Source organism: Mixophyes fleayi, chromosome 4 (assembly GCF_038048845.1).
Source record: "Mixophyes fleayi isolate aMixFle1 chromosome 4, aMixFle1.hap1, whole genome shotgun sequence".
NCBI lineage: Eukaryota > Metazoa > Chordata > Amphibia > Anura > Limnodynastidae > Mixophyes > Mixophyes fleayi.
Window position 1 is genome coordinate 330,104,230 of NC_134405.1, and position 12,139 is coordinate 330,116,368.

The 12,139-nt window shown below is 42.1% G+C and overlaps 1 protein-coding gene across 2 annotated transcripts in view; it reads left to right on the top strand.

The window, feature by feature from the left end:
* LOC142153093 (hemagglutinin/amebocyte aggregation factor-like) overlaps window positions 1–12,139 on the top strand; it is a 45,083-nt gene that overhangs the window by 20,584 nt on the left and 12,360 nt on the right. The window contains exons 1-3 of one of the 2 annotated variants that reach the window (XM_075210366.1): window positions 1,861–1,991; window positions 6,209–6,284; window positions 11,304–11,492. In XM_075210366.1, the coding sequence (XP_075066467.1) occupies window positions 1,934–1,991; window positions 6,209–6,284; window positions 11,304–11,492 (323 nt within the window). In that variant the 5' untranslated portion in view covers window positions 1,861–1,933. Of the gene's footprint in view, window positions 1–1,860; window positions 1,992–6,208; window positions 6,285–11,303; window positions 11,493–12,139 lie in introns of those variants that run through there. The other variant, XM_075210367.1, reaches the window with a different exon arrangement.

Genomic DNA, 12,139 nt, shown 5'->3' on the forward strand with positions numbered 1-12,139 from the left:
AATTACCCTATTGGACGCTCCATCAGCACCAATCTGTATCTCAGCTGTGAGTTTGCATATTATAGTGACACGCCCCCTTACTCATCATTGGTGGACAGAGGAGAAGGGGGAGTGTACGAGCGCACTGTTCTTCTTCTCTGCTGCTTCTCTTACCTTACACAGTAGAAGCGGCAGGTAGAGGAGTCACTGTCTGCATCTAATCACATGATGTCACAGCTCCAAGTTACTGGCTGGGATCGCAGTGCTGCGACCACCTCGCTCTTAGCCTATCGGTACCATATAAAGTATAATTAAATACAACCATCTGGTATTTTTCCCTTTAAAAAAATTAAATGAGAATCTTCTTTTCTGCCGCAGTCCAAATTGAAATATAATTTCAGTCATGTGAACTGACAGCCGTGGTTTCATGAAATATAGCAGCCACACTAATGAATGAAGTACTTTTAGTATCAGTATCAAGACACAGTCAGCCAATCAGAAGTGGCTAAAATCTGTATATGGACATATGCTCACTCATTTTTGGGGTACATGCACAATTGAGAAATACGCAAACCCCTTTTGCGAGAGGATGGACCTCCTATGCCACCCTGTCTGTTGTGTTGCTGGGGACCGGCTGGGCTTGCCTTGCCACCATCCCCTTTCTTTATCCCAAATGCGCCCCTACTGTCGCAGTAGGAGGAGCCAGCTGCCACCACTATGCTACTACACCAGCGCCTTGAACCGTGTCCTTCTGGGTAACTCTCGCTCCTAGAGTACCCCCTTGCTGGTACACCTGACCTCTTGCCTTCAGATCAGGGTGGCTGTGGATTGTTCCCCCTTGGCCTATTACACTGGCCAGAGCTGCAGGGTAGCGGGCACGGCATTGGTACAGGATGCTGGATCCCATCGAGAGGGATTAGATTTGGGTCTAATCTGTGGTCACAGGAATTACAGCAGGTAAGTAGTCGTCAATGGAGGTTCTTAAAGCAGTGATGTTTTATTAGCTCAAGTGTCCTAATAAGGACAGTTACACACTCACTAGTTTAAGGTACTAGTGATATCTAGAAACACAGATGGTATAATACATTTCAGTGTAAAACAGGGCTCTTTAAATATAATTTTGGACACTATCTTGGCAGGAAGTAATCCAACCACCTGCCCATTTAACCAATCCAGGTGCTTCATGTAACCTGCACATAAATCAACCTGGAGGGGTTTATCACCTTTTTACATTGCTACTAGCGGTGCCACTACATCTCAGGCTTTCTATTGAATGTTTACTATCAACATTTGTATTATCTTACTTGGAACTCAATTTAACTTACAAAATTCACATTCATCTGTGACCACTTGCATAGGGAGTCTACCAGCAAGTATAATTACCTCCTCCTGTCTTTCAAACTCAACAGATGTTTTGGTCACTGAGCGATGAAAAGGTCTAATTAATATGAGATTACCTGTTTCTAGACAGTTGCAAAACCCAAACATGTCATACTGCCTTAGAAGTCCATACATTTCCATATAAAACACATACTAATAAAAGAATATAAGTACATTTACAGTGATATACAGAAGTGCATTGCACTCCTAATGAAAATAAATATCTACAATAAGTTATTTCTACGAGTTCCACCCACACCTTAATAGTTGCAAAATATATTATTTAGAACTGACTGGCACATTGTAAACCCTCTTGCAACACGAAAAAAGTGTCAATGGTCGTATAGTTTTACCGGAAAGCATAAACAGAGCACAAGTTTAGTAATGGTTACATTTGTAACCTTGATTCTTTGCCTGATGTCGTTATTGGCAGTTATATGGCTGGTTAATGTGTAATATGACTCCGTCATCATCCTGTATAAAATCACATGGAACACAGACTGTCACATAACCCAATAGCACCAAGACAGAGTCTACAATACATTCAGATCGAGACCGCTGGGACCCTCTCGTCATGCAGGTGATACTACCTCTGATAATGATGATCACTGCAGCGTATGCAGCACGTAAAGGTAACGATGACTTCTACTAATATATATATATGGGCTAGTGTATAATGTAAATAAAAATCCATCTAATATTCACATTTTATTACAATAGTGGATACATTTTTCCTTATAATTCACAAATTTTCTTAATGCACATGAGTGCTGACATCACACCTCACTGATTATAAGTGATGACATCACAACTCACTGATTATAAGTGATGACATCACAACTCACTCTTTATACAGATATTAGCATCTGTTGGATGGATATATACTATCTCAAAGTATCACCTTCAATGTCATATTGGTTTACTTATCTTATAACACCAGAATGAACAACAACAAATAAACTGCCATTTTGGGGGGTTTTCTTTTGGTACTCCAGGGAGCAAAATTAAACCCTCTTTCTGCCAAGCACACATTGTCACATTACTTTTTTTAATGGTGCATGATACACATATACAGTACCCTGAGATACCTTAGTGCAATCATCATCATCATCAACAACATTTATTTATATAGCGCCAACATATTCCGTAGCGCTTTACAATTGGGGACAAACATAGTAAACTAATAAACAAACTGGGTAAAACAGACAAAGAGGTGAGAGGGCCCTGCTCGCAGGCTTACAATCTATGGGACAATGGGAGTTTGATATGATGAGGTTAAGTCTACATTTTGCATTTCGGTCCAGCCAGACTGCAAAGGTAAAAGTGACTCATAACTACAATGGTGCCCAAACTAAGTTCTCAAGGGTTACCAACAGGTCATGTTTTCATGATTTCTTTAATCATGCGCAGGTGAGTTAATGTATTTATCTGGGTCAGTAATTGTCCCACCTGTTCCTACAGACAGAATCTATGAAAACATGACCTGTTGGTAGCCCTTGAGGACTGAGTTTGAGCACCTCAGTCATAGGGGCATATTCAATTGTAGGCGGGATTGCCGAAAATCCCGCGGTCCGCGCACGATTACTCTATTACGGTAATCGTGCGTGGAAAAAAAGAGATTACCGTATTAACGGTATTAGTTTTTCTGCACTCGAACCCGCGGACAATTGAATACCCCCCTTAGTATGACAAGCACAGCAATTTACTTTATGTAAGTGTTGCATTGACCACAAGTCATTAGGGCTGTTTATTACCAGACCCATTATCACACACTTGCACATCTCATTTAGTGCTATTTATGTTGATTTCATGCTCTGCGCACATGTAGATTCAATCCTCAACTTGCAGTAATCCATATATAAGGTGCAAAGGCACAAAAGTCAGGTACCCGCTCTGCCCAATTCTAGATTTGGACTCACTTCCAGAATCGGACTGGCCAAGCGGGGGACCGAGAAATTCCCTGGAGGGCCTAGATGCCCGATAGCTCCGCCTCCTTCCCAACAAGGGGTGGCGTCACAATACTGTCAAAATGTAAGTTGTCACTGTGCTGCAGGACTTGTGTCCTCAGTTCATGACTTTCTTGCCTGTCCTCTCTACTCATTGGTAGGGGGCTTCCTCCTTTAGGATTGAGAACTGACTGCCAGAGCTGTCTGCAGCAATGCCAGCAAGATACAGTCTTAAGTCTCAGTGAGTTACTGCCTCAGGGGAAGATCTCTCTTGCGAGCATTGCTGCAGACAGCTCAGGCAGTCAGTTCTCACTATGCGGAGCTCAAATCAGAGAACTGTCACAGTAACTGATGGGAAATCTAGTTCATTTTGGGGATTAGTTCATTCTAATCTAGTTCACTCAAAAGATTAGTTGAAAAGATTAGTTCAGTTAGTTCATTTAGTTGAGTTATTTCACTGGCTCCAAAACACCGCTGAGAGAAGTGATTGGAGACATAGATCTAGTCTATTACACATACAGTAGGCATGTCTGCTATTACCTCATTGGATGAGTTATAGTCCTGTTAAAATGATCAGATTAGTTTAATATGTTTGATCATGTTTAATATTTTAAAAGGGGAAATCACTTCTACAAAAACTAGTAGTGACACGTTGAGCTCTTCAAAGTTATTACAATTTTCATTATTATTTTTTACTTCCATAAAATACCCAAATTCAGAGTATTATAAAGTGTCACTTTTTTGCTTTTAAAATACAGTCATTAGAAAAAAATCTTAACTTTTCCACTTTATGTCTCTTAAAGGTTTAATACATCTCCCTGTATATGGTGGAGTAAATATAACTACAGTATATAGCATACAGCACTCAGCACTGTGTCTTGAGCTGACAGAGAAGGTATCCTGTGACTTGTGAACTACATGATTCAAATGACTCAAATGAGCCACATGAACTAGATGAACTATTAAACTACTTGAGCCAGGAGAATGTCTTATGACAATATAATTCAGTGATCAGCTCTTTAGAGTCCCAGACAATGTTTGAGCACTGCAGCACCACCTGTGGTAGCTTGAGGTACTGAATCATGAGTATTACATGAGAGAGCTGAATAGCAGGGCCACCTTAACTACTATATGGGCCCCCGGGCAATGCAGTGCACGGGGCCCCTAAAAAAAATAATTATATATAAATAGTGTGCGTGTGTGTGTAAAAAAAATATATATGTATGTAAAATAAAAAGTGATTATATATATAAGGGAGGGAGGTGGATCGTCGCTGACATGACCGTAGGTAAGTATTTTCATTTTTATTTTATTCTTTAGGATATTTTTTTTTACAGCGCTGCCTCGGACGGGCCCCCTTGCCTGCAGGGCCCCCGGGCACCTGCCCATTGTGCCCAATGGAAGATTTTTCAATCATATGGAAGAGGGTCCATGTGAGAATCACAATCATTTAAAAAACATGGCTCCTATGTACAGAGCACAGAACTCTAAGATGACTTCAAATACCCTTATAATCTACAATACGGCTATATTATTCCTGACTTGTTTCCAATGAAAAGTGAGCGACATCAATGCGTTGATCTAACTCCGAGATATCGTCATCATCATCATCATCATCAGTTATTTATATATAAAATAGATGCCACGCTATTGAACTACAACTTTATGTACCACCAGCAAACTAATTAAATGAAATAATGCCATCATACTACCGTGGACATAAATAGATGACATGAAGTTTAATATGTGTCATTTTTAAAAATCGGCATACTCCAATTACACCTATGTTCAAGAATATCCATACAGACATGTTTAAAATCAGTCATGTCCAATTTGCTCCTGTTTCTACTTTTCTAAGAAACTTTTGCTGCTAGCCACTCCCCTTCAACAGCGCTATTTCAGGGGGCCCCTAACATTGCATTCCCCGGTGGGCCCTTCTTATCCAGGGGCGGGCTGGGCCGGGTGGCAGGGTGGCATCGGGCCGCTCGGTCTAACCGCTTTTGGGAAGCCGCCCCCCCCCCCCCCCGTGCATGCAATATTACCTTAATATTGGCAGCAGCGCACAGGCAGCCGCATCACACGACACGCGATGCGGCCGAGTCATCAATGACGCGGCCGCATCGCATGTCATGTGATGCGGCATCGCGTGTCATGTGATGCAGCCGCCTGTGCGCCCCCCGGGCTGAAGTTTGGCAGCCCACGCCTGTTCTTATCCCAGTCCAATACTGCTCACGTCCCATCCCCTTATTAAACTGGACATTTCCTGATTTCTACATTACTGCCCGTTAGTCCTTATTTAGCCAATATTGGAATTCTGGAGCTGCTTGAAAATAAGGGGGTCTTTGGGGCTTTGTTTATTTTAAAGGTCATAGTTCAGAGTTTTATGATTTGTAATCAATCAGATTACTTACACTGACCCGTGGGCAAAATTTATCTTCTGCCTCCGGGACGTGGTGTCCTGGCGTCTCCATGGCAGTATCGGAGGTGGAGGGAACAATAGTAGAAAAGAGAATAAAAACAAATGAAACCTTTTATGTCCTTATCCACGATTATATAAATAATATTATTTCTCCATTAAGTTTCATACCTACTCTGTATATTTGGAGACAGCTTCTCTTTCCTCTACATCTGTCATAGTAGACGCCATCCACATGGAAAATCCTATAGTCCACACTTCTGTACTGCACCTTCCGGCATTGTTCTATTACACAACTTCTCACCCTGAGCTCTGATCATTTATCTCTTGGTCACACACATATCAGTAAGAATTTATATTGCAGTATGACCTTCACTACTATCCTCCAGATTTCTGTAGTACCCCATAATCATCAAAACATAGAGACTTGTGTGTATTCTGTGTCACATCATGTTAATAATATATATTTATGTTTTCTTTCCTTTAGGAAGATGGGTCAATAATTATGATCAAGTTCTCAAATACCAGTGCCAAAACCACCAGAGCATTAGCTTCATTATCAGGTAATAAATATGTATTCCAGATATTAAACTCTATCCTCATCTACAGCCAATGGAGGCAGCCATTCTATGGGGTGAACCAATATCTGTCAGCATGCAGCCAATCACTGCATAAGAGCTAGTGACATCACTAAGACATGAATCAAAGTGATTGGTTCAGCCTGCAATGTGGCTGCCTCCACTATGGGCAGACAATAGATACACATTAAATGACAGTATTGTTTCCTTATTAACCAGTCTTGAGGTTGGTACTTTGACATACCGTTTTCCCAGACCACTGTTTTATGATATAACTTTTACTTTGAAGGTTGAATCCAGTGGTTATAATGCATTTTTCTCTTCTAGAAATTGTAACATATGGAACAAAACCTCGGTTAGGCTACCAGGGCAATGGAACCTTGAAGTGGGTTAAATAAATCACCTATGCAAATAATGGGTTAAATATGCCCCCTTTTTATTATTTATATATATGACACATTTACAAGATAGGTATACACAATCAGTAACAGTATGTGTCCTCCGTGCAACTGTGTCCAGTACTCATCTCTACCCAGGTGGTTAGGACAAGGTTCAATGTCATCCCGCTTTGGGGGGGGGGGTTAAAAAAGCAACCAAGTCTGCAGAGGCTTCAGAACATGCATGTGACCAATCTTACTCCGTCCTGTGACTAGGATTAAGACAGATCTCACTCTGCATCAGTGCCTCTCCTATTCTAACAATTAAATCTCCTTTTGCTCTCATTTCACTACATCTGGACTTGGTTGGTTCACTTACAGCAGCCCCCACCTTAAGAAAGTGCTAATAAAGATAACATTATCTGTTATGTAAGACATAGGCTAATTAAAATGGGATTTCTCTGTGTGTAGATTCTTTCTTCAAAACTGCCACTATCTCAGTACAATTACTGCATTACAATATAATAATACCAGGGATAATGTAAATCAGATTATTTCTGGGACAGATAGTGAAAGGGATGGTAGAAATCAGCAAGAAGTAGGCTGAAGCTTAAAAAACAGGGAAAACAGGGTTAGCGAAGCAGGCCAAGAGGTACAGAGGGTGATGTAATAGTACAAGGAGCTCATGAGAGCTTACATCCTAAAGGGAAGGGGGAGACACAAATAGGGTGGTACTAACTGGGGGAGAGAGCCAGGACAAGGTAGTTAGGAGGAGAACTGATAGACTTGAATAAAGAAATGAGTCTTAAGGGCACGCTTGAAGCCTTTGAGAGTAGATGCTAACCTGATGGAATGTGGAAGATCGTTCCACAGCTGGGTAGCAGCCCGGGCAAAGTCCTGAATACGAGAGTGAGAGGAGGTGATCAGTGAAGTAGTGAGGTGGCGGTCAAAGGCAAAGCGGAGGGGGCGGGTAGGAGTGTAGGTAGAGATGAGATTGGAGACGTAGGGAGGGGGAGATTGACTAAGAGCTTTAAAGGTGAGGGTGAGGAGTTTAAATTTAATTCTGTAGGGTATGGGGAGCCAATGTAGTGACTGTTGGAGGGAGACTGCAGAGACAGAGCGGTGGGAGAGAAAAATGAGGCGGGCAGCAGCATTGAAGATTGACTAAAGAGGGTCAAGGTGAGAATCAGGTAGGCCAGAGAGAAGGAGGTTACAGTAGTCAAGGCGAGCGATAACAAGCAAGCGAACAAGGGTTTTTGTAGCTTCCGTGGTGAGAAAGGGACGTATCTTAGATATATTCCGAAGGTGGAAGTAGCAGGATTTTGAGAGGGACAGAAATAGAGAGGGGGGTAGGTGGGAGAGTCCTGGAAGGGGGGAAGACTATAAGCTCGGTCTTGGAAATAATTAGTTTAAGGAAGCATTGGGACATCCAAGATGAGATGGCCGAGAGGCAGGAGGATACATGAGACAGAAGTGAAGGGGAGAGGTCAGGGGATGAAAGATAAATTTGGGTATCATTAGCATAGAGGTGGTACTGGAGGCCAAAGGAGCGGATGAGGACACCAAGGGAGGAGGTGTAGAGGGAGAAAAGCAGGGGGCCAAGAACGGAGCCTTGAGGAACGCCAACAGGTAGCGGAAGAGGGGGTGATGTAGAATCATGAGTAGAGACTGAGAAGGAGCAGTTGGTGAGGTAAGAGGAAAACCAGGAGAGGACAGTGTTACATAGGCCTATAGATTTGAGAGTTTGCAAAAGGAGTGCCTGGTCAACGGTATCGACAACAGCAGAGAGGTCAAAAAGGATAAGAACGGAGTAGTGTCTATTGGATTTAGCAAGGAGAAGGTCATTAGTGACCTTAGTGAGGGCAGTTTCGGTGGAGTGGACGGGGCGAAAACCAGATTGGAGCGGGTCAAGGAGTTAGTGAGAGGAGAGAAGGAGGTGAGACGGTTGTAGACCCAGTCAAGGAGATTGGAAGAAGCGAAGTAGGGCGGTAATTAGAGAGATTGGCAGGATCAAGGGATGGTTTCTTGAGTATGGGGAAGACAAGAGCATGTTTAAAAGAGGAGAAGATTCCAGAGGAGAGGGATAGGTTGAGGGGGTGTGCAAGGTGGGAGCAGTCTTCAAGAGAGAGGGAGCGGAGAAGGTGGGAGGGGATTAGGTCCTGTGTGCAAGTGGAGGGGGGAGAGGAAGAGAGAAGGGTATGGACTTCATCTGCAGATACCAAAGTGAAGGAAGAGGGGGAGGGGAGAGGAGGGAGTTTCAAGGTGGCAAAAAGCCGACAAGGGTTGGAGGATTGAGAAGAAATGATAGCTTTAAAAAAAGATTGTTTAGAGAGCGATAGGGACGAACTGTAAGAGGCAAGTATGAACTTGAAGTGGAGGAAGTCAGCATGAGTGCGTGACTTTCTCCAGAGCCATTCTGCACTGCGGGAGCATTTTTGAAGATAGCGGGTAAGTTTAGTGTGCCACGGTTGCGGCGGGGACCGACGAAGCTTGACGGTGACAGCCGGGGCGGCAGAGTCAAGTGCAGCGGTAAGAGTGCGATTGTAAAAGGAGATAGCCTTATCGGGGCAAGAAAGAGTGGTGATGGGGGAGAGGAGCGAGCCCAGGGAGGAGGAGAAACTGGTAGGATCAACTGTGTCAAGATTGCGCCTGATGAGAGTAACCTTGGGGGACGGGGACGGTGAGAGGGGTGGAGAGATGCTAAAAGAGAGGAGATGGTAGTCCGAGAGAGGAAAAGGTGAATTAATGAGGTCAGAGACAGTACCGAGCTGTGATAAAAACAGATATAGGGAGTGGTCACTGCGGTGGGAGGGAGATGAGGTCCACTGAGAGAGGTCAAGGGAGGAGGAGAGGGAGAGAAGTTTGGAGGCAGCAGTGTCTGAGGGATTGTCTCTAGGGATATTAAAGTCCCCCAAGATGAAGGAGGGAAGGTCAGAGGAGAGAAAGTTAGGGAGCCAAGTGGCAAAGTGATCAAGAAATTGGGAGACAGGACCAGGACATAAAATATATGCATACATGGTTAAAACAATACAATACAGTCAATAATAAACACAGTTTCTGCACAAAGAGGTGTCCAGAAGGCTAGTCCAATAGATTCAATGTCCTGACACCCCCATCTCGTCACTACTTTATCATTAATTTTTTTGTAGAGTGCAGCCTTTTCAGACTAAATCACAGATGTAATCTTTCTAGATTTCCACAGATTCAATATATATACATATAAACATACTTGTCATGACCACTCAGCCTGTTTCAGATACAGTAATCTGAACAGCTGGCCGTGACTGGCATCACCTTAGTCACTTACCAATGAATACATCTTTTCTGCCACCACAAAGGATTTACTATGGCGTCCTTGCGTTCACCAAAATCACTTATTAATGTTTCACACTTAAATCACATATACATGTAGCATGAGCCTCACTTGGCTTAGTAAGAATCATGGAGAATATGCTAGATTAAATTTATTTAATCCAAAAAATATTTCCAAGGCTTAATTACAAAACAGTTAATAACAAGACATACAAGATAAGTTGCACAAATAAGTTTCAGAAATAAAATAGGAAATAAAATGAGAGACACTACTTACTAGATTTGGCATGTGAGGAGTACACTTTGGGAGCAATGCCACATTTCAATCAACATATATTGGGCAGCATGGTGGCTCAGTGGTTAGCACTTTTGCCTCAAAGCACTGGGGTCATGAGTTCATTTTCCAACCAGAGTCTTATCTGTGTGGAGTTTGTATGTTATTCCTGTGTTTGCGTGGGTTTCCTCCGGGTGCTCTGGATGCTCCGGTTTCCTCCCACACTCCAAAAACATACTGATAGGTTAATTGGCTGCTATCAAAATTGACCCTAGTCTCTCTCTCTGTCTGTGTGTGTGTTAGGTTTAAAACCTTACAGCCTAAATTCTCTTTCTCACGTGGCTTTTCACCCCGCCTTTGGACATTAAATTTTCCCACTGTCAGAGCAGACTGATTGTCAGAATGACACAGGGCTTTTGGAAGTGAGTTATCGATGTCCGAAGGTTTGGGACTTCAAAGGACAGGATTTCTCATCTCTGCTCATTTTCCCTGGCTGGCCAGGTCCTCATCCTCTGTAAACACAACTCCTCAGAGATTTTATCTGTCCCTGAGCCTGGCTACATTCAAAAGACCATTGACACTTGCCTAGGTCAGACTAATGTCATTTAGCAAAACAGACTTTGGAAAGGTTACATACAATATAGACATTGTCATACATGAAAATTCAGGTGGAAATAACAATCAATTGTTAGACATAATCGTCACAATACTGTTGTCTCAGATCTTGATTATATTTATTGTCTTGTGTCTGATTTTTATTATAACATAGAAACTTATTATAGCCCTCAGATGTCCATTTGCTATCTATAGAAAGCATGTGTCCATTTACATACAGCAATGGAAACACCGCCACCTACTGGCTGTAAAGAAATATTTAACAAATTTGATTTTACCTATCAAAATTCTGCGATTACCCATCACATGACCGGGCCAAAAGGGAAAACTTTGCCAGCCATTTAAACAATTTATTGATGTATGTACAATGCAAAAGGGGTATATCTAAAAATATATTGATCTTATCTTATCTTTACCTTTCTCCAGCATCCACGACGATATATTTGAGGATCGCACCTGGGACTTTGGGTGTCAGAACACCTTTAACAAAGCAGAGTCTTGTTACTGGACAAGCTACGTCAATGACTTTGACCAAGAGTTTACCTTTGTCTGTCCATTTGGAACTATTCTGAGCGGCATGGAGAGCTATCATGACAATACGGCAGAGGACAGAAGGTAAATCAGTCTAGTAATAACACATTCATAAAGCTAATAAACAACAATAAGCTTAAAACTAGAGATGTGTGCAGACCCCGTGTTTTGGCTATGGTTCTAAAACTTCTTTGTGTTTTGGTTTTGGTTCTGGTTTTGCCCAAAAATTCTGAAAGTTTTTTTGTTTTGGATCTGGATTTAATTAAAATTGTGAAAAACTGATACAATTATGTGATTTTGAGTTGCTTTTGCTCCTACATTAGTATTTATAGCATTAACATTAATTTCCAGTAATTTACAGTCTATTTTCTAATGATCTATTCACAATGGTCCAAATTTTCACCAATTTAGGCTAAAATTAGTGACAGTGTAGCGGCAAAAATACATTGCAGTTTAATAAAAGATACAATCCCTAGTGGCACAGCAGTGTGCATAAAGTATCTACATGTGGTCGCTGAATGCTGCAAATTACATTGCTGAATTTTTCCAACAGATTGACACCAGCAATAATAAGAATAAGTCACTAGATGGACAGAGGTATCAGTAGACATTTCAACAAGTAGATAGACCAAGGTGGACTGCTCTCAGAATAAAAATGCTAAAAGGGTTGCTTTGCATGGGTAGGAGAGCTGGTTACCCCTGCCCAAAATGTGTCTCAAGTGACAGTGGCT